Source organism: Clarias gariepinus, chromosome 8, assembly GCF_024256425.1.
Source record: "Clarias gariepinus isolate MV-2021 ecotype Netherlands chromosome 8, CGAR_prim_01v2, whole genome shotgun sequence".
Taxonomy (NCBI): domain Eukaryota; kingdom Metazoa; phylum Chordata; class Actinopteri; order Siluriformes; family Clariidae; genus Clarias; species Clarias gariepinus.
The window spans coordinates 1,474,820-1,498,637 of record NC_071107.1 but is presented as its reverse complement, the minus strand read 5'-3'; the positions used below and the strand labels follow the sequence as shown (position 1 = coordinate 1,498,637).

The 23,818-nt window shown below is 40.1% G+C and overlaps 1 protein-coding gene across 1 annotated transcript in view; it reads left to right on the top strand.

Annotated features, from left to right (window-relative positions):
- Positions 1-21,328, top strand: part of rnf150a (ring finger protein 150a) — a 28,768-nt gene extending 7,440 nt beyond the window's left edge. Inside the window, exons 2-7 of the mRNA XM_053501560.1 lie at positions 6,589-6,839; positions 8,098-8,169; positions 8,584-8,666; positions 9,506-9,602; positions 10,373-10,565; positions 17,215-21,328. Coding sequence (XP_053357535.1) covers positions 6,589-6,839; positions 8,098-8,169; positions 8,584-8,666; positions 9,506-9,602; positions 10,373-10,565; positions 17,215-17,333 — 815 coding nt within the window. The 3' untranslated portion in view covers positions 17,334-21,328. The remainder of the gene's footprint in view (positions 1-6,588; positions 6,840-8,097; positions 8,170-8,583; positions 8,667-9,505; positions 9,603-10,372; positions 10,566-17,214) is intronic.
- The last annotated feature ends 2,490 nt before the right edge of the window (positions 21,329-23,818 follow it).

Sequence of the window (23,818 nt, the reverse complement as noted above, 5' to 3'; positions counted from 1 at the left end):
TCGTTTCTCATCTGATATCTTCTTTTCTTGTCTCATACTCTTTTCTCTATTCATCTCTTCTTTTCTCTTCTTTTCTCCCCTCTCTTCTTGTTACTTTTTTCTTCTTGTCTCTTTCCATCTCATTCTTTTTTCTTTGTCTTATCTCCTCTTTGCCCTTCCTGTCTCATCTCTTCTTTTCTCTTCTCCTTTCATGTCCTTTCTTTTCTCCTCGTCTTATGAAGTCTTCTCTCTTCCCCCTCTCATTTCTTCTTTGTTGTCTCTTCTAGTGTTTAGTAATTTCTAAGTCTTTTTAACTTCTAATTTCTTTCTAACTTCTAGTCTTCTCTCCTCTTGTCTCTACTTTTTTTTCATCTCTCAATGTCCCCCATCTCTTCACTTTTCCTTCTCTTTTTCTTTTCTTGTTTCTTCTCATTCTTTTTTATCTATTTTCTTCTTTTCTCTTTTTTCTTCTCCTTTCATCCCTGCTTGTATCATTTCTGTTATCCTTCAACCATTACTTCTTGTTTTTTTTCTTCTTTTCCTGTCTCTAATTTTCTTTTGTCTTCTCATCTCTTGATGCATCTCTTCTCGTCTCGTCTCTTCTCCAATCATGTCTTCTCCAACCCTCACTCTATCTTTTCTCATTTTGTCTCTTCTCATCTCCTATCTTCTTTCATCGTCTCATCTCATCCTTTCTTTTCTTGTCTCATTTCTACTTGTCTCTTCTAGTGTCCCGTCCTTTCTTCTTCACATCATCTATCTTCTTGTCTCTCCTATGTCTTCTAGTTTCTCTTCTCATCTCTCCCTATCTTTTTTTTTCTTCTGTTCTTGTCTGATCTTTCCCTGCTGGTCTCCAGACTTTGTGTTTGCGCGGCTCTACTTCACACCGTGTCTTCTTATCTGTACTTGTCTTTTGCCCTCTCTTTGTTTTTGTCTTTGTTTTTCTCACCAGCCTCTTTTCATTTAATTCCTACTTTTTTCTTCTCTTCCTTTCTCTTATCTTCTCTCCTCACCTTCATGTTCTCTCTGCCCTTCCCCCATCTCCTTTGCTCTCATGTCCAGCATTAAAGTAATTTCCCTGGCATGTGTGTGTGTGTGTGTGTGTGTGTGTGTGTGTGTGTGTGTGTGTGTGTGTGTGTGTGTGTGGTGAAGGGGGTCCGTCAGGTTATGACTAAGTGAGGAGAGAGAGACTGATCTGACCTCCTTGGCATGTTAAATACACACACACACACACACACACACACACACACACACACACACACGATGCAGAGTGCTCAACCTAAAAGCAGGATGAGAGAACATGAATCTCTGATTAGTTTCCTATTTGCCTGTAGTCGTTCCCCCTGATATAAATGTTCCCCCTGGTCTCCGCCTTTACTCAGAGCCACCTGTAGCAGACACACAAAGGCGGCTTGTTTTGCAAACGCTCGCTCGCTCGGCCAGCGTTGATGTTTTGCGAGCGCTGGGATTCACGAGCCCTCTGACGATCCGTACGCGGCGGCGGTGGAGGAGGAGGAACACTGCGGCATTGTAACGTCCAAGAATAAATAAATCCCAGTCCAACACTTCAGCCTGAGGACGGCCGGGTCACACAGCAGCTTCCTCTCAGCCTCTCATTTCATCCATGAAGGGATGTGATACCACACACACACACACACACACACACACACACACACACACACACACACACACACATACTGATGTGTGTCTGTCTTCAGGAAGTCTTACCCTGAATACTACATTTCTGTGTTAAAGGTCCCATACCTTACTATTTCTTTAACCAGTTAATACAGCTCTCAGAGCTTTTTTACAGTGTGTGTGTGTGTGTGTGTGTGTGTGTGTGTATGAAATAACCCTTAGATAATGCGTTTATTCATTTCTCAAACTTTTTTTCTTTTTTTTTTTACTCCTCTTCCAAATTTGACTAGCCAGGGGGCGGGGCTTTTCCTATATGAGGTCACATTAGGAGGAAAATCAAATGGCTTGTTAAAGAATCAGAATTAGGTTTATTTTCAATGAATTCATTAGAATAACAAACTGGTTACAATAAATTATACATAAAGTAGTACTACAAATTAAGAAGCAAATATGTAATAATAATTAAAAATTATAATAATTAATGACACTATTTTATTTATTTTATCTCCAAATCCATTCTGTTTTATTTTTGTACAGTGTATTTATATACAGTTTTGAACACTTTCTACATTTTGTTTACATTTTATTATTATTATTATTATTATTATTATGATTATGATGATTTTATTAAAAACTATTTTTTAATTAATCAATTTTATTTAATATTTTTATAACTTTTACACGGGTCGATCAGGCAGTGACCGGAACTGGCTGGTGTTCAGCCTGATCAGACATGACTGATCCCCCCTGGGTATAACTGATGTACCGAGCGAGTTGCGTAACAGAAACACATTCTCATGGCGTTCCGTTATTAAAAGTCGCGCATGTTACAAACCTCCGATCTGCCTTTTGCTCCAAACTCCAAACTCTATGAGCGAATTAGTTTGCATGTTCTCTTCATGCTTGGTGGGTTTCCTCCTGGTACTCAGGTTTCCTCCCACAGTCCAAAGACATGCGAATTAGAGCGCTAATTGGCGTTTCTAAAAAAAATTCCATGATATTAACTTTATATAATAATAATAATAATAATAATAATAATATAAACTAACCTGTAATGAAATGTCCAAAAAACACAAGTAATAACAACAAATAATATTTAGTTTTTTTTATTATTGTTAGCATTCTGTTCATGTTTTAAGGCTAATAAAACAGGGAAAACTACTTTCTTTTTATACGAGAGAGTTAAAAATCCAGTGTAGGCAGCACTTTATACTTTTTTGTTTTGATTCGAGTGAAATAAATGTTTTTAGCTTAAAAAAAATAATTCATGTGACAGAATCCTGGTCTCAGATTTTTAGTGGTTTACATTTTGGTGAGGATCATGCAGCCCTACTAGAAATGAGTCAGAGTAGATGAGTCAGAAAGTCTCCAAAACATCAGAGTTCTGGTGGAAAACCAGGGCTGAACCGGTCAGGGTTGTTTTGGAGACACAAGTGAAAACCTTTTAACCCTTACAAGCTATGCTAAAGACTTTTTTAAAGAGTTTTTTTTAAATATATACTGTATATTCGCATCACATTTATCCCAGAGTCCCTGTCAAAACAGTTACGATGTTTTTACGGGCTAAAGTTTATTGGATTGTAATGGATTCAAGGCTTCCTGGGAATTGAGTGTACGGTACTGACAGGCACGTTGGCAAAACCGTACCATCATACCAATGACTTGTGCACCAAAACATCTATGGATTTTTTACCAGCAGACAAATTTTAACAAAAATGGTAGAACTGTAGCCGTGCAGTGAGTCATTACACACCGACACACTCCGATTGAAAAGCAGGTTTTATAATCATTCATGCTGTTTGTGCTGATTCTCTGTTCCAACTGCTACAAACCAGCCAAAGCCAGGAAACTCCACAGAGTTATGTTCCTCAGTTTGACTGGTTTACCGTAAGTGCTAGGTCTGTCATAATCTTCGCGTAATTACATACGCAGTCAATCATCTCAGTTTGTTTTTTTAAAGCAGCCGGTATTAATCATAAATTAAGGTAAAGTGAGGTTTAATATCTATTTTACTTCATTTACATGTCTTTTCTAAATCTTTGGTTGTTTTTTATATGCAAAAATATGATTATGTTGATGGAAATTGGTAATCTTGGTAATATCTTTGGTTGGCTGGAACGGATTATCTAGATTTACATTATTTCCTATGGGACAATGCGCTTTACAACACGAAATTCCAGCCTAAGAACGTATGACGAGCTACCGATGTACTCATTTACGAATATTCATCACACTTTGAATTGTTTTATGAGGAGCAGGATGTGTGTTTAACAGGATTTGCCAAGATCGAGAGTTTTAAAAGCCTCAAGTCCACGTCTAAATGAAAGGGAGTCATGTCACGATTGAAAAACGTCGAATCCTGTTTAGCGCCAAATCTTTGCTTCAGCTAGTCAGCTTTATCGGTGCGTTGAGTCAGAGAAGAAGACTAGGAAGGAAGGAAAGGAAAGGAATACTTCCTGTTAAACATTTGTTCATGCGACCCAACACACATCCTACATATACTCCCGGATACACTTGCACTAGCTACTGTAGGTGGGCAGAAGATTGTGAACACCCAACGTTCCCAACCGTATCGGACTCTCACTCGCTATACCTGACTATAGAATGTCTGTATCGTGTAGTTTATACAATTTCTGTTGTGAGGTTCTGTGCCAGACCGCCTGACCTTAACCTCCTTGACCTCCCTGAACTCACCGGACAACTGTGGGATGAACTGGAACGCCGACTCCACCTCAGACATCCTCAACAGACATCCATAATTCTCAGTTTACTTGGCCTGCAACATCGTTGTGTACTTTTGCTCTTTCCCAGATTTAATAGTGTTGGAGAACCATTGTGTTCCTGTATTCAATTAAAGAATCCACTCCGTGACCATTCGTGCTAACGTTTCTGCTTGACCGCGCTCTCTCGTTACTGCGTTCTGTTTTAAATCTTTAAAAGATTTAACGCACGGCTCTGTTACACCGTTTGTTCCCTAGTCAGCTGTTCGGAGCTTCCGATGATGCTGATGATGCTGTGGTGAGTGAGTACAGGTCTAACTCTGACCTGGAAACTCTCCAGATCTCCGTACGCTGCTGATGATGTCGAACGGAGGATATATAACCGACATGCCGAGACAGTGACGGGACAAGCCTCCCTCTCTCTCTCTCAGTCGGGGTTGTCTGCTGAGCCATGGCTTTAAATAAATTGTGAATATTTTTAGCTCCTTTGGAGTTTTTTTTAGCTCTGGGTAGTTTGATGTTGCTGTTTTCTACTGGATTGTTGGTTGCTCCTTCTCAGACGTTTTTAATTTCAGTCCAGAGATTTTCTGCAGAACTCGGATCAGGGCTTTGCGAAGGTCACGTCAGTACAATTCAATGGTTTGGCGTGCTGAGAGACCGCGACTAAGGTTTAACTTCGATGATTTCCTGTCCATGTGGCGCCATGTCCATTTTCTAAAGTTCCCATTTGTCAGCAAAGCATCTCTATAATGTGATGCCGCCACCCCTGTGCTTCACAACCGGGTGGGACGGTGGGCTTTTAATTAAAAACGTCACCCTTTTATTTGGTATGTCTGACCGAACAGGATCACGAGTGAGCAAGATGTTTACAGATGCTGTGTGACCTGATGGAAGATTTAACTTCCAGAGATTTATTATATATCTGGCAGTTAATAGTAGTTTCAGGGTGATTACTTTTATTTATTCTTTTACGCAAATCGGGTCAATCAGTTACGCCTGGGGAGACATTTGAGTTCTTAAGGTTTAACTGTGGTTAAATGTTAATAACCTCCATATTCATTTTCCTCATTTAAATAAAAAGCTTCCTTTTCACTTTGAAGTTTTAGTATCCAGGTTCCCACAATACGTTACCTTTTATTCTATAACAGGCATCACTAAATGGCGGACTGCGGGTCGGATTCGGACTGAGTGACAGTTCTGTCCGGACCCTGATGCTTTTCTGATAAATGAGAATAATTAGTATACCAGTAATCTAGCGTTTTTTTCCTTAAAGGTAGGTGTGGCTATACGCGTCACTCAACAAAGCCAATCAGTGTGGTAGATAAAGAAAAGGAAAGTAGACTATGAAAACTGAAGCATCAAAGGTGAATGGACAAATTAATGTTTATTCTTTCTGCAGAAAGTTGAAAATCAGTTTATCTCGTATGTTTCGAAACTGGGGCGATATCCGCAGCAGGTCCGAGGTGAGGCGTGTATCATACCTGAACTGAGAGCCCGGTATGACAGAGTCCTTTTACATTCATTAACAGTGCAGCAGTGTGCCAATGAAGATTTACTAAAGATTGATTAAAGATTGTTGTTTTATTCCATACTAATACAAGGAAATATACATGAGCAAACTGTTAACATGTTTAACGTAGTTACTGAAAACTGCTAATAAATATTATTGAAATGCTATGGAAATTTTAACCTCCTTTTTTTTTTTTTATAATATATTAATAATATTTACAGTAAGTGCGTATGTAGAGATCTAAATCCTTACACAAACATAAAACTCGGACTTGAAGAATATTTTATTGACCGGATCTTCTTACGTTTTCATTAGACCTCCTGATCTTTATCCTCATTTACATCACAGTGTGGCATAATCCATCGTAACTTAATTGACGGCGGATGTTGTTGCCGTGGAGATCAATCGGCATGAACAACAAGGGATGATTATTCACCATTGGACACCGTGATCTCCCAAAGCGGGTTATTTTTATCTCAGCAAGTTCAGCACTGATCTGCTCCGGCTCGGCTGCACGCCATCAAGCGCTCCATCGCTCCATGTTCTTCTCCTTTGAAATCCTGGAGAATAGAGATGTGTAGAGTTAATAGCTTTGATGGTTTAAATAAAAAGACATACGCTGGGCTTCATTTACTGTACGAACTGTTTAACACTAAACAAAACAAAGAAGCAGCAAAACAAAAAGTGTGTGAATTTATTCATGTTTAATTGAGCATTCGTGTTCTTTCTATTATCTATCAGGAACAGGAGACGTAGTGGCCATAATGATCCCAGAGCCAAAAGGGCGAGAGATCGTGGCCTTGCTGGAGAAGAACGTCAGCGTGATCATGCACATCACCATCGGCACGCGCAACCTGCAGAAGTACGTCAGCCGGACCTCGGTCGTGTTCGTCTCCATCTCCTTCATCGTGCTCATGATCATCTCTCTGGCGTGGCTCGTTTTCTACTATATCCAGCGGTTCCGCTACGCCAACGCACGCGACCGCAACCAGGTACTAAAAGAAGGACTTGAAACGCTTGTATCTTATAGTTTGTATTGAGTTGTTGGTTTCAGATTACTTTATTGAAGTTGATTATTTCTGTACTGTTTGAAAAGGCTAGACAAGATATGACACATAAACCACATACCTGTTAATACAGTATAGTAATAACGAATTGAAGGCAATAAGTCAGGTGATTAAATAATCTTTTTTTTTTTCTTGACCCAGTTCCAATAATTGTAAATTTCCTTAGGTTTTTTTTTTTTTTGCTTGAAGCAGAGCAATAATTTGCCCCTTCTCATATGGCCATCTTTTTTTTTCTTTTTGTTTTTGAGTAATAGCTGATTGGGAGAACAAATATTTAGTATAAAGTCCTTTATTTATCAAAACCAGCTGCATCCGGTCGAAAAGGCGTCCGCAGCACTCTGGTGTCCCTCGTACAGTCCATGCCTGCGTGATCGCTTCCTGAAGATCACATACAAAAGATCGTTTCAATCGGCAATTTGGAAAGACCAGTCGACCTACAATACATGTCTCTGTATCGAGTGTAGCGCGAGAGTACTCCGACAAAACTCGCCAAGCGCCAGTAAAACTTTTACAGCATGTTTACAGATCAGAAAACCTTCCCAAGCCCCGCCTTTGGGGCCCGAGTGCTAATCGCTAAGCTATCGTGCTGCCAAGAGATGGATTAAAGACACGTGAATGGGAACTCGTAAAATTGGTGCTAAGTTGTTTTTTTTTATTATAGACAGAGCAACCACATGAACTGTCTCATGTTCCGCATGTCAGGGAGAGAGGCTGAGCGAAACGATGCTCTGCACGCAATCTAAAGAAGTTTTTACTCATTTTAAATGTTAATAATCAAAACGAGGTCAAGGTTAATACTGTGACGAGCTGCGATAAATAAATCAGTGTTTCAGGAATGATGGATTGTATCGATATAGAACTGATCAAATTAAACTGTAACTAATAGGGAAATCGTCTGGTTATCATTAATTTTTAATGATGAATTGATTACTGATTGTTAGACTGTCAGTTAAGAAAAATGCAACACTAGCTCTTACATTTGATTTTTTATATGCCATCCAAAAAAAAAAGCTCCACGTCTTGTTCAGGACCGGATTCTGATCCGGCAATCAGATTGCGATTTAATCTTGTCTTAAGTCCTAAATTCCGCCTTTCTTTAAAAAATATTCCTGTTTGCTTTTTTCTCTCCACTGAGTTCATGCAGAACGTTCTGAACCTCATGTCTGGCTCTGATGTTTTGTAGAGGCGACTGGGAGACGCAGCGAAGAAAGCCATAAGCAAGCTCCAAGTGCGGACCATCAAGAAAGGAGACAAGGTGACCTGCGCTTTATCGTTTATCTTCACACACGTCTTCACATGTGATCTGGGATCTTTAGATCCGGTTAGACTAATAATCAAATTACAAATTTTTTTTTTATTATAGCTCAAATCCAAGCTGTGTTGTTTTGTAATAAGGTTTATAACGGACAGTATAATGGAGTTCAGATGTTCAGCAGCGCGTCCTGTAGTAAAGTCAGTCGAGCAGTTACACCAGTCTGTACTCCGAGTCATAAACACCGTATAAAAGCTGCGGCGATTGCCTCCTGTGTCATTTATTCTCATTAGCCATGCTTCAAGGCTTTTATTGTTACACCGTCCCTGCCCTGTCAGCTTCTGGGAAATCTCCATTAGCCAAAACAAACAGATCCGCACACGTTCATGTAATTGCATCTGTGCCGCTTGTTTCCAGGAAACGGAGTCAGAGTTTGACAACTGCGCTGTGTGCATCGAGGGCTACAAGGCTAACGACGTCGTAAGGATACTGCCCTGTCGGTAAGCTCCAGCAATCCTGCATCCATCCATCAATCAATCAATCGATCAATCAATCAAACACGTTAATCATTTAGCTCCACTAGTCTTTAGCACATGATTACTAATTATTATTGGAAGAAATTGGCAAAACCAAAGGTTTTTAAGTGAAACACCGGTTTCTATGGTGCACAATGGAGGGAAAAAAAACAACAATCTAAAATATCTGACCAATCACGACAAGGGGGCGTGTCTGTATTCTTGTCAATCAATTTGCCGGTTGATTTAAAATGCTCTAACTAGAGACTTTAGTTCCAAGTACCATGGGCCGTGTGGTGGAGCGTGTTCCTGGTTGGATGAGTGTGTGCATTAGAGGATGGAGTAGCGGTCAGTCTGGGGTTTGGCATTTGTTCTCCGTGTGTCAGAGCCAAAACCGAAGTCTTTTCCGTTGACACTTCAGTTTATGGCTGTATTAAAATATAGCAGCGAAAACAACATAATCGCTTCAAGATGTGTTTCATGTGTAGCCGTAATGAAGTCATTATTAGTTAAAGTGAAACTAACTTAATGTCTTTCTGTTCATTTATGGAAGTAGGATTCATTTCCGTAGATCTTTCGTGCACCGATCAAGTCTCGTCAAAACAGCTAGCGTCATCTAAATTCAAAATGACTGGTCACATATTCTCCCATAGTTCCCCAAGCTGGGTCTCATATGAGGTCACAAAAGGGGAAAAGTCTAATAGGATTGTTTAAGCCTCAGCCAGCACAAAAATGGCAAGAACAAAAAAACAAAAAAATCTTTCATAAGAATCTGCATATGATGATGATGATGATGATGATGATGAAGATGATGTGTTTCTCAGACATGTGTTTCATAAGAGCTGCGTGGACCCGTGGCTGCAGGACCACAGAACCTGTCCAATGTGCAAGATGAACATCCTCAAAGCACTCGGCATCCCGGTAAACCTGTAATAATAATAATAATAATAATAATAATATCTATTATAAATAATATCTTGGTACCTTTCTAAAGATATATACAGCTCTGGAAAACAATGAGAGCCCACTTATTATAAAATATTAAGTTTTTCAATTCAGTTTTTCAATTCAAAACAGGTGCATATAGTGGTGAGATGAACAGTTTTGTTTCATTTTTTTGTGAACTGATGATCTCCTAAATACAAAATATAACTATTGTTATTTATAGTGTATATTTAAAGGAAACAACATCATCACAACACATCAAATAACCCAAGATCATTCAGTATTTGCAGAGTTTCTAATAAAACAAAAAAACGCAAATCATTTGCAAACAAATTGTCAATGCTTCGCGTGATGGTTTATTTTTATAGAGCTGTATATATATATTTTTTGCTTTATTTTGATCTAATCAAACGCAGGTCTGGTCCACAAAACACAAGTTCACGTGAAATGGCTGGAAATTGGTGGCTGCCTTCGTTTATACTTTTTTCCTGTTCCTGCCGCAATCCAAACATAGAACGACTGACAGGAAGCAATTAGCTTTAACTGGAGCTCCAAGCTCTGGATTGAGTCATGTGGAGAGTTTTGTTTCTGCAGACAAAAATCTCCCAAAACCAATGATTCGACCCGTATTATTCTACCAGCTACTACTGCGTTTAGTAATATTTCAATAATGTATGTAAACATTTGTGCTCTACTCGCGTTACACAACATTTATTTAACACGTCATGTTCACGTCGTCCTCGTAGACGAACGCAGACTGTTCAGACGACGCTCCTCCTGACTACGAGCTGTCCGTCGGCGGCCCTCCCACCAACCCAGCGACCGGGGGCAGCGACGTGACCGTGAGCGAGAGCTCCATGGCGCTGGACCGCCTGCCTCACCTTTACCATGAGCCCGAGTCTCTCACGCAGCTCGAAGTGGGCCCACGCATTGCCAGCAGTGAGTACACTCAATTAATCAATTAATCAATCAATAAATAACAGACCTATTCCAGAAAGCAATAGAGGTACTTTAGGTACTACATATGGCATTAGTAACTGCATAAAGTACCAGAAACTGGCTGCTGGTCCAGTAGCGAATCTTCTAATCGTTGCTCGAATCAGGGGGTGGAGCTACCTGCATCATTGGTTATTGCTGATTGGTTACCCCATCACAGCTTTCTATTACAGCATAAACACTTATACGTAGAACAAAACATCAAACAATTTTGCCGCATCTTTATATGTATAATAGTTTAATCTATATTTTCTTGATTTATTTCAATTAACTGAATTGGAGCAAGTAAAGACGAGACCAGGGAAAGAGGCAATAGATCTAAACCTTAAACCTTAAACCTACTGGATTCCAATAAACAACAAAGAAGAATGAACTGAATTGAAGCAATGCGTCAGTCTTTGATTCGGAATTGTTTCACACTTTAGGTAAACTTTCAAACGGCAAGTTCTGTGTAGAAAACGCTTCCATCCTCTTCGTTTCTTTTCACGTCTTCTTCTACAGCGTCTAAGGCTATGGGCCCTACAATACCGCCATCTACTGGACCGGAGTGTGCCGCGAAAGCTCGGCACTGAAGAAGTCAACAACTCAAGTCGCATTTTCAATGATGATTAGATACTTTTAGTGGGTTGTAATACTTTAAAACATGTAAGAAATATAGCTGCTTGAGACAAATCAGAAAATACGCAATAATGCTAAGGAATCGGATAAATAGGAAGGAAAAATTGATGCTAGGTCTTATAAATCTCGACATGATAATCATTTCTATTCGTCTGTATTAATTTGTCTCTCTGTAATGTTCCTGCAACAATTTTTACAGTCGCAGTCACAAGATATCCGGAGCTAATTCGTAGGGAATTCCTAACGTGCTAACGTGCGCGAATCGGGCCGTCGGGTAGCCTGCCGAGCGTTTACCTTGGGCCTGGTCCACTTCCAGTCACCCGGGCCAAGATTCCACTCAAAGCAGTGTGAACACACACCCAAAACATTAATATGAACGCGGTGCTCCGGAGAGAAGACGAGATGAATGGTGACTTTATGTTCTGGCCTGGTTTAGTACTGACGGGATGCCTCGGTCCTGGGTTTCCATTCAGCAGCTTAGTTTTTAACAAGACCACCATAATGGTGTATTTATGTTCTGTGCCATGAATGCAAGCAAGGGTTAGAAAAGTAGTGTGAGCTTTCTCAAGATAACCATGCACACGTGGCCAAGGATCCAGCAAAGTGAGAGTAAAATCTCTAGCCAAGCCATTTATACCGTTCCATTAAGGGTAAGGTCACTGCGGTACGCGGTTTATGTACTGTTTTTTTGTTTTTTTGCATCCAAAGCCAAACCGCTCTCAAAGCCATGTGTGTTTTAATTCAGTGCGATTCAATTGAGGTTTCAGTGGTCAGCCTTAGAGTATCCAAAAAAAAGAATGAAATTAAGTTTTTAATGTGTATGCAATACTGGGTATGAATCAAAATGACCAGACTGTCCCTGACGAGCAAGCCAAGGGCGACGGTGGCAAGGACGAACTCCCCGAGATGGCATTTAGGGTTGGGTATTATTTGTTTTTTTTACAATACCGGTGCTAAATCTATATTTTTAAAACAGTAGCGGTGCCCGAGAGGAGCCTGAACTAATGGTTTAAAATAAAAAGAGCTACACACACTGCAAGCTGTTAAACACTGTGCATCCCCCTGTTTTTAACTTCGCCCGGTGTGTCCTCACGTCTTCCACTAGGTTTGACGTGTTTACACGCGATTGTTAAAAGACATCTGTTCATGGTGTGAGAATCCTTTGTTGTAAAATACAACCACACTTTAGAACATTTAGCTTTAGGCATTTTAATGTACGCGTGTTTACCTTAGCGAGCTAATGTTACCTGCTGCAGGTGTAATTACTGCAGGCACGCGCGGCACTTACGCGGATGCTTCCGTTTCCGCGAGTTGTGCTTTTAAGTCGGAATGTGAAAACAACACGCACGCTCGCGTTACTACAAAGATTAATTGGATTTGTGTTATTAGAGCTTTTCAACTAACGATCAACTAGCGTAAATCAGTTACGGGATCAGTTAGCCGTCTGGGTGGATCCCTGCTGGTCTGCGAGTGTGTGTCAGAACAACCATTAGAGCCACAAGAGTTTCTTCTGTTCAGTTGCTGGATAAAGGTCACCCAGTTTAACTCTGTGTTGTTATCCCTCTTTGATTTTTTTTTTTAATCTAATGCACAACAGTCCCAGCTTTAAAAGCTCCGACACTGTTTACACACTTATCTGCTGATGAGATTCAGAATCCTGAAGGTTGTGAGCTGATTGAGTTTCCTAATATCAGTGTTTGTTTACTTCTACACATCGAGAAAATCAAATTTCAAACACCGTGAGCCAATCAGCTTTTCTGAGCCCGTTGGTTAAGACATTGGACCACTGAGCGGAAGGTCATGTCCTGATAAAGCACCATTGTTGAGCCCTTGAGCATGCGCCCTAACCCTTAACTTACAGTACTGTGCAGAAGTCTTAGGCACCCTGTTTTAGTACAAACTTTGTTATAGATTATTTTTTTTATTTTTTTTTACATTTTATGACTTTATTATTAAGTCAGTACAAAACCCATTTCAGATTTTTAAACATCAGTATTCCACCACTAAATAAAAAGTTATAGAAAAATATTTGTATGCCAAAAAAGAAAGCAGCAAATTATATGCACTGTTTAAAGAAAGAAAAGAAAAAAATAATAAATGAATAAATAAATAAATAAATTTTAAAAGAAAAACAGCATTTATGTCCATGTGTATGTATAAATGAGAGGTGTGTAGAGCTCCAGCTACCAAACGCCATCAGTATAAGTGGACATGGTTTGAAAGTGTTGAGATGCGCTTTGTTAATAGAGTTGTGACTGCATAGAACAGCATTTTGTCTGTGTATTAGAGCCAAACTACAAAGCTACTAAAGGGGATTATTTTTTTTTTATGCAAAAAAAATTATTCAACTGCTCACCCAAAAGTTTCTGGTGCGCACCAGATAATTAGGCCTTGTTCAGACTGCAGGCAAATCCAGTTTGATCTTTATCCAGTTCCAATCTTTAGGATCGACTGTTCACACTGTTGTTTGAAAGTAAACAGCTTGGATTTGGTTCAGTTCAGACCAGCAGCCCAAATCTAACACCCAGCATTGGACAGTTTGAAATCGGGTTCGAGCGGGTAGAGCGTCCAGACCGACGCATGTCTTTGGGAATCTGATTTCAAACCACCTTTGGATGTGTTTCAGATTGGATTTGCAAAAATCTTATAAAAAATTATTTTTATTTACTTTTATTTTATTTTTTTTCCTTGTTTAGACTACATAAAGCTGATTTCAAACTGATTTAAATTTCGTTTGCCAGCATCAGATTTTTGTTGGCAGTCTTGCGTACAGCTTTGTCTATCTGTTTATCTGTTGAAAGAACACAGAAAGTCCAAGTTGAGGTTTTCTTTTTTTTTTTTTCTGAAAAGCTCCTTTATGAAAAAAATGATGGTTAAAAGTTCAATGTGAATAAAATTGAATTGAACTGAATTCACAGGCGACTTGTTTTCGAGTTACAGATATTAAAACTACACTCATGGTGGGTTGGACTTTCTCGGACACTACTTCGGGAACTGATGGTGGAACAGGTATTTCCACTTCATCTAGTCCAGAACCACAAAAACACTCCGTGTTCGCTCAGTACTCAAGTACTAAATTTGCCGTGTCCTTTCGAGCCTGTTGGTCTCTCTGGACTAGCTTTGCCTGTATCTCAGTCTGGCGTTATCTCCTCTAATCTGGAGCCACATGCTGTCCTCTTTCTTGTGATTACACGTCCTGGCCTCTTTGCTACGGTTTTAGATTTCTGTCTCGGGTCATGCTGTCACATCAAAGACCTCGGTATCAGTAAACACATCAGTATCTGCGCGGTGTGTCGCAACCTGGTGCTCTTTACTGCTCTTAGCCTGAAGCAGTTTGCATACAAGTGACCTTATTATTTATTAAACATCATACATTTGATCCATGTATACTCTCACTACATGTTGAGGCGAGCTACAGTAGTTTCCATTACTGTTTAAATTGTAACAGCTATAAATATTCCCTCACTACACGTATAATCATCTTCTGTAGTGTTACTGAGAAGTCAAGCAAGTAAAGAAAAATCTCTCAATCTTCAGACTTTATTATCGTTATTTATTGTGTATTAGAATTCTATTATGTAAAGTCTCAATTTATCTTAATATAACCCTTGATAACTTTATTATTAATTGTATTCATTGTTAATATGCATAGGGCGTTCAAGTCAAACTGGGACTCGTAGATGAAATTTCTGGTAAATAAAGGCATGAAAGAAGTTCCTGGGAGGCCGGGGTTTCAGATGTAAACCATGAGAAACTTTTCTACCTTGATGGTGTCCAAGCACTACTGAAACTCTGGGATAAGTGCATTAGTGTATCAGGGGATTATATAGAGAAATAAATGGAGTTTTTACTCTCTCAACTGTGTTCTGTTATCCTGCACAATCAAAAGTCCTGGTTTGACTTGAACCCTCAACAAAGGATAGCTACCTGTTGCTTTTTTTCATTAGTGATGGTAGAATTCTGCATTGTGTTCTGTATCTGTAGTTTCTAATAATCTCCCATTTCCCAGACTAACAGGAGCTTAAAAAAGCCCTAATGCAGTGTTCTTAGGTTTTGCTTGCAGCTACTTTTCCATCAGCGCGCATCAGCATGTTGGCTATCAAGCAGGTTTAAGGCGTCACTATCTTTCATTATATGTTATCCGGTTGTTTTGCTGAGCGAGGAAATCGCCCTGGGCGCACCAACAGCAACAGCCGTACAAAAAGTCTGCATTGCACCAGAACTCATCAAAAATGGATAGCTCCTGCATATTGTCTTATACACTACAGTTTTACACTGATCTGATGCTCGTGTCGTCCCAGAGCGGTGCCATCAAACGCACAAAGGGATAAAAGATGATAAGCTCGGGAAGAGCTCACTTAAGACAAAATGTCAAACTTTAAGACAAAGTTCACTCCACACGTGTGACGCCCATATTTATCAGGGCGTTTTTTGTTTTTTTTCTTTTTTGATCCGAGCTCATGTATTTCCTCCTTTTCTCTTGTTCCTGAGCATCCTGTTTGCGCACCAGTATTCTGTAGATGTAGGTCAGATAACTTTTTCGCGCGCAGCAGGAACGGATGCGGACACGGCCAAGGTACAGCTTGACCTCGTTCTCTGCTGTAGATTCAGCCTGATAATAATCTCGATGAGATCCCTGCTGCGTGTTAGTGCGTGCTAATAAACCGCTTATACTGCATGTTCTGTAAAGCCGGCCACCTAAACCACCCGTCGTTTTAATGGGATCAGACACTGCTCAGGATCACCCTACGTCAGTAATGAGGGCGGACGGGTCAAATTTCCAGCGATTTAAATTTTATGGAGGTTCAGTGATAAAATTTTCTTCTAGCTAAGGTCTGTTAGGATTTAGACCTCTATGTACGCAGTCATTGTAAGTCAATAAAAAAAGTTAGCAGTTTAAAATTTCCATAGCATTTTAATAATATTTATTGTTGGCTATAGTTTCAGCACATATGAGACAAACTGGTTTTAGGAGGTGCTCTTTCCTTTTTCCTTATTTTCTTCCCGTTATTTATTCATTTATTTATTTATTTATTTGTTTGTTTTCTCTAAATTATAGGTAGATTACTGTTTATGCAATCATTTATTCTTACTTTGTTTTCAAATTTGATCTGATTCAGTAGCAGTAATGTTTGTTTGATTTGTCTCAAGCTGCTTTATTTCTTTTCTAAACTACGGAAACTAATCATAAAAATACTTCTTTCAGTCTTCTGCTTCACACTCCAGTCCGGTAGGTATTGCGCAAACCACCCAACAACTTACGGACGAATAGGCGATGTTCAAGTAAAATGAGGAATGTATGTCCTTCCAATGCTGTGTATGTTTTTTAAAAGAAATTTGTCAACTGTAAAATAATTTTTAAATTAACATATTTATTTCTAACAAAAACATTATTACCCCATTTTGACCGTTGTAACTTTGCCCTGAATCATTTAAAAAGTGTGAATTGATTCTCTTATAAAATTGACCCATTGATTTAATTAACCGATTCAGCCCACAAAAGATTGATTAAATTTCACAGCTCCAGTCTACAGTGTATACCGTTGGGGAAAACCTTTCTATTGCGGAAAAAAAAGGGGAACCTCAAGGGTGTGTACTACACACAGGTGATTTGTATAAGCTGAAATGGAGGCGAAAGCCAGGTCTAAACCCGAGAGTAACTTTCCCTGGACAGTGTAGTTAATGTCTACTATATGAAAAAAAAAATTGAAATGTGTTTTTAGTAAAGTGCAGATCTTTAGTCCACCATCAATCCATCAATAGGAGCATAAAGAGAAAGAGAGACCAAACGACCATGACAATATGACGAGGACGTTACATGGCAGGAACATTAAGTGATGTTACTGAATCCTGTCTCGACTGTTCTCGTTATAATTTTTTCTTTATTAGGATGATGATGATGATGATGATGCTTTCTTGCCTGGTTTCATCTTTGCTGTTTTTCTTCTTCTTCTTCTTTCTCGTTATCCTCCAGGCGAGCACCAGCCTCCTCTGAGCAGTGACTCGGACACGTCGCTCATCCTGCCGGTGGAAGTTAGCCTGTCTGACATTGAGCTTTCCGCTGAAGCTGACCAAGACGAGGCCAAGTCCTGAGTCGCCCCGCCCAGTGGCTACTACAACTTTAGAGGGGGCTCCTATGGAGCTGAATACAGACCAGGACCAGGATGTTGGGGCGGGGCAGGGGTGGTGAAGAGGGGTGGGAAAAAAAGAAAAAAAAAGAACATAAGCAATACTTTCTCCCATATGGCCTCATTGAAAAAAAGTCGCAGCGGGTCGGTTTTGATGTCTCTTCTTTATTAGTTTTGCATCACCACGATTTGGAGGGCCGGGGGGTGTGGCGGGGCGGGGTTTTGGATCTAAAGCACACAGCGAGTTTCAAGATGGCAGATTTGACTGCTTGAAGGAATTCTGCCTTTTAAAACTTTTTTCTTGTGGGATCACTGCCAATGTATACATACTGATATATATATATATATATAAATATATTCCAGAATGGATATAATTAATTTATACATGTACACGAGTATGTCTAGCTGTGACCAGCGTACTGCATTTTGTGTCCGGAGCAGTCCGAGTGCAGTCTAAGTAACTGAAAAATACAACGTCGTCGTTTCGTGTCTCAAGTCGTCCGCTTGAGGTCTCACCAGTGCTCGCCTTTGTAGCATCTCTGAAACTATGGCTGCACAACGCTTTCGCCGTCCGAGTGCTGCGGCCCGAGAAGCACAAACCGTAATGAGTCAGAAATGTAGATTATTTCAGAAACCTCGCTTATTATTGAGAATGTTCAGCTTCTGTTAACTATTACGTCTTAGTTTAAACAAAAACAATTTTAATTAGCCTTCGTTCGTAGCGGTCGTGTCCTCTGAAGTGCCACCGAGATTTCCTCGCGCTCATCCTGGCGCGTTGTTGAACATCACTACCTTCTTCCGTTTTATTCATTTTCCGCTCCGTTCCGAAGCACAAAGTCGTTTCACAAAGTTCAAGCTCAGCACCCTGGTCCGTAAATAAATAATCTCCCAGTCGTACCCGTTGTTTGATACACTAGCATGTCGGCGGGTTGCTATTTTACAGCGTGAGAGTGTCGGCTCGAACGGAATCATCGCCGATTAACGTCGCAGAGTTTCACATACGGAGAGCAGAAGTCTAAAGCACGACTTTTATTTTAATAACATAGTTTTATTTTTATAATAAGGTTTAAATAAAAAAAAGTTTGATCAGGCCCTGTTTACAGTCAGTGAGGCGGTCGGTGAAATATCAGTCAAATTTCAGTCTTGATTTCATTCATTATCCAAAGAAGGATAGGGTTATTTATCGCGTGTCAGCATACGTGTTTCAGTTGAACCTGTAACCGTGTCCTCGTCCTCTATGTTTTAATCAAGCCTTTATTCCACTAGCACTCATGACAAAAAGCGCATCAGTGTCGTTGCTTTTTTTTTTTCCCTCCAATCCATTTTCATCACCTGTACTCACACAGTTTCAGCAGTCTTTATCAGTTTATTAACTCTAGCAAAAGCAAGCGTTCCTTTCTTCCCTTCGCTTTTTGTGCGCTATTATCCGTACGTACAGCAGGTTCCTCACCGGCCCCCAGACCACCAGGTGCAGGACTGTCCGGAAGCGCCGCATTAATTATTTTACACTGAATATGTGCGGAAAAGAGCTTTTTTGTTCCGTCACGCTGGTGAAGCAGAACAGTAAATCTTACGGTAAGAGACATGGCACCAGAACAGCTGGAATAAACAGGAACCCATTACATTTCACTCTCTTTCGAAATGGAAAGTCAGAACCGACAGTTACGGCGGTTATGACGTCTGTGTATTCACACTACAGAGAAGGAGAATGAATTGCTGTTTTCCTGGTGACGCCTTGAGGAGCCATGTTGGTTTGATGTCGAGTGCCGATCTCGAGGCGACAAGTGGAAGAGAGGGATTTAGGATTTGTCTTATAGACATGTTACCTTTCATATTCAGGAGCTTAAACCCCCTTTTCCGACTGGAGACAATTTCCTCAGTCTGTGCTTCTGAGGTCTCCTTTAGCATGATGTTTTATGAATCAGTGGTTAAATGTTTGTTGGATTATCATTAGAGCCAGCAGATGAACTGATCAGATTTTGGAATTGATCAGGATTAACATCATAGCAAGGTCAAATAAATAAATAAATAAATAAATAAATAATAAATTTCCAAAGCTTTGTTACAAGTTATGTCACGTACACACTCACAATCAGGAATTCAGGGCATATTTTTTGGCTACCTGTAATTTAAATCTTTTTGCGCTCTGTCCTTACTTACATCTATCGGAGCTTTGTGTCAGTCTGAAGAACAGGTGGTTAAATGTTTTTAGGATTTCTATAAAGTTATCACTGTAACCAGCAGATGCACTGATTAGTTTTTTGAAATTGAACTAACTTTTTTTTTTTTTTAATTAGCTTCCTCTCTGTTTTTATACACTGCCTGGCGGGAAAAAAGTCGGTAGTAGTTACTGCTTAAGAAGGGTTTATTTATATATTTTTTTGCCCTCCATCAAGCAAAAAAAAAAACAACTAAGGAGATGGGAAGTGGCGGAGGAACTGTCCGAGACATTATTAAAACCTGGAAGGATGCTGCTGCAACTACATCGTCGAAAAGTGATTGGGGAAAAAATAAATAATATAAATGAAGATCAATTCACCGCTTGGTGATGTTGCATCATTAAAAAAAAGTAACCGAGCATTTCTGTATAATCAAAGGATTGGGACTAAACAGCTGTCTGTCCATTTGTTAGTGAGAATTATCAGGGGAAAAGGCTTCAGTTTAAAAGCTAGGGAGCATAAAGACTGGACTTTGGATTGATGTGGAGAAAGCTCATGTGACCTGATGAGTCCAGAGTGATCCTATTCCAGAGTGATGGGCGTGTCAGGGTGAGAAGGGAAGGACATGAAGCAATGCTCCCATCATGCATAGTGTCCACTGTACAGGCCTCTGGAGTGTTATGATCTGGGGTTGATCAGGTCTAGACTCAGTAACGTTATGGGGTATACCTAAATGTACTGAATCACCAGAGGATCACATCTATGGAGGGTTTCTTTCTTCCATGATGGACTGCGCCATATTCCAGGACTGGGAGAAAGCACAAGGAATCATCTTCATAACCGATATTCATTTGGCTCCAGGCCGCTGCCCACTCTCCACCAGCACGAAACCCATTCTGGAACAAATTAGCGCTGAAGGTTTTATTGGTTTTCTTGTTAAACCGGGTGCCAGCCTTACAGATATTTAAAGGATAATGAAGAGCCAGTATCGTTTAATATTTAACAGTAAGTCAATAAGCACAAAGTTTCATAATGCAGGACTGTAGAGGAGAGGTTGTAGTTTTTCCCCCTGCTCGTTTTTAATCAGACTTTATATTACGTCTTCATTTAAGTGTCATATTATATGATTTTTTTTTTTTGTTAACTTGCCATGTTTATATGTTTATCATGGTCCTCATTGTGTGTGTAATTTATTATAAAGAGAAACGTTTTCTTTCTGCTGATCTCTCACACAGCTTGCAGTAGTTCAGGTTGTGTAGCGCGAGATTATGTAATCACACAGGGTCCAGCACTGACCGCCAAATCTTCTGACAAACAGCTTACTGTGTGTGTGTGTGTGTGTGTGTGTGTGTGTGTGGAGAGAAGCAGGCCTTGTGAGCCAGTAAAAGGCCCGTCTTGAATGAAGCGATGGACGATTGTAGCATCCACTTTACGCAGGGTTTGTTTTGTGTGTTAAACCCATTCCTGCGATCCTCGGCCGTGCTCGAACGTTCAGCATTTCCACTAATCCTCATCGCATCATTTCTTCTAATTCTTTGACTAAAATAAACCCAAATGATCCATCTTTATATATTTATAGATTGCGAACGTTACTGATACACAGCAGGTGTGACTGAGTCGTTTATGCTCTCACTGATGAGACTGAAGGAAGAGCTGAGATCCTCAGTGGTGGTTTAGCAGCACAGTTTTGCTTTTTCATTTTTTTTATTTTTTTTTTTTTAACTCAAATGACTACAGGCCTCATTTTTTCAATTTGTTTATAAAGCTGTGGAATTATTCTTGAAAGGAAAAACCAAAAAGGATAAAAGGATAAAATCCAGCCAGATTTTGAAAGGTTTCTTAAAGCCGATGTTGCAAATCCACCGGGTTCTTCGCCGTCAGAACCACTAAAGCCAAGTGCGCACTACACGACTTTCAAAACCTCATACGCACTACACAACTCGGAATGTGACGTGCACTCGACAGGAGAGTTGCGATACATATACACACACATACACACACAACACTTGGAGGAATCCACGGCGGAGTGCACCTCATCATCCCCGAATCCCACTTTGGCATTTAGACATCAGTCGATATTGTACAGTATATCGACATAAAAGAAAATGTGGAGGGAAAATATCAGTCAACTATTTTAGTAATCATATCATATATTTGTCCTCCATTTCCTAACAACTATTAGAGTTCATTTCGCCCTCACACGCTCACATACACACAACAAACCTTCAGGGATCTCCTGCACATGAGCTCAGATGGGTTTGATTTCCTACCAGATCTTCACTGGTAGTTTTTCATTCCCTGTGCTCACATCTAGTCACAGAAGGACCTCGTATTACGCGGTTTGTCGCTAATTGAAAACACCAGCGGACTGGGGAAACCATGCTGCTAGATGTGACCACGGGAAGGCACGATGTTCACATCTGATCACCAAAACGAGTCTGTGACTGGATTATTATTCAACATGCTCTTGTCTTAAATGGTCAAAGAGAACAATTTGACTGCAACATGCGTTAAATCCAACAATGACGCAACTCAGCCGATGCAGCCTTGCTGTATCGGAGCCACAAACCGAGTCTGGGTACTTTTCTGGTGCACCATTTGTTTTTAGTGAATAACATAAAAACTGTGAAATTATGTTTGCGTGCGCAATTGAAAAGGATCAATAATTTAAACCTGTCTGTATGAGGAACTCCAGCTTGAAGGACCAGGGGTTCCAGTAGCTCCAAGTTACTGACCAGAAGGTTGGTGGTTCAAGCCTCAGCTCCACCAGGTTGCCATTGTCGAGCCTTTGAGAGAAGGGCCTTAACCCCATCTGCTCCAGGGGCGACGTATCATGGCTTAACACAATTACACTGGGATATCCGAAGAAAGAATTTCACTGTGCTGTAATGCATATCGCCGGCACGGTGGCTTAGTGGTTAGCACTGTCGCCTTCCACCTCGAGGGTCCGGGTTCAATTCCCAGCCAGGTTTGATTCCCGCCTCTGTGTGCATGGAGATTGTATGCTCTGCCCATGCTTGGTGGGTTTCCTCTGGGTAATCCGGGTTCCTCCCACAGTCCAAAGACATGCAGATTATGCTAATTGGCGTTCCCTAATTGCCTGCCTTGTGCCGTAAGTCTCCTGGAATAGGCTTTAACCTGCCCCCCCTTTGCGACCATTGGTATAGACGATAAGTGAGTAATGCCTATATGACAAAGACTTGATTAACTCCTTAATTTACAATCAAACTTATTTTTTTTAATAAATTGCAACCTGTTTACAAATAAATCTATTTCTATCTAGTTTGATAAATGAGGCCCAAAAAGAGTGTAAGCAACAGTGTGCTGTTGTACCGTACCTTCCATTCAGCATTTACACCACCGTGGTCCTCTACACTTCATCATCATCATCCTCATCATCATTTCATGTTATTTCAGTTAGGTTTGCGTGTACACCCTTTCAGAGAAGCACTTTATCTCCATGAGGGAGAGACGGTTCCTTGACAACCGAGTCCTCCCGATTACACTCAGCAGGTCCTTAATCCCGTAGCACAAGTTAGTTCCTGTAGGGCTAGCGGTTTGCGTATGGCACATGTTTAGGCGATCGCATCCGAGCTCCATCCGGTCCATCAGTTTATTCCCCTTTGAATGACCATGGGTTTTAAAGATTGTTAAACTTGTACACGATATCCAGCAGAGTTTAACAGTATTGCTATTTTGTTATATAGAGGACAGTGTAAATATATTCAGCCGTCTTGGTATACTGTTCTGGTACAACGTTGCACGTGTTTGAGTCTTTGATTGTTAAGTACAATAAATTTTATTGCAATTTGTTTTCCACATGTCTGTCTTGAGTCGTGTCTTATTTATACATTCAGTGTGTACAGTCGTAATGGTTTTTACATTAATGTTTTTTTGTTTTTGTTAAACATTCCCCCAAAATTCAGCTTTAATTTGTAAAGGTCTATTTGTTTAAGATTCCTCATTTCCAGCAGCTAACGTACTGGTGATAACGGATCCATGTTAATGCTTAACACATAGTGATTAGTGGTCGTTTAGTTTTAAGCTTCGTGTTATCACTTCCTGCAACAGATCAATGGTGAGTAAACAAACACAAACATCTCCATCACATGACGGGTCATTCTCTAATCATACTCTTTCAGTTTAAGAATCCTACAGATGCTCTTTGTAATTTCTTTTTTCTTATATGCATTTTGGCGGTGGGTCAATACTCCAGTTTGAATGTGTGGTCCTTTTTAAGAGGACATGTTACATAAAGTTAACATAAAAGTTGTTTTCCTTACTTTCCAAT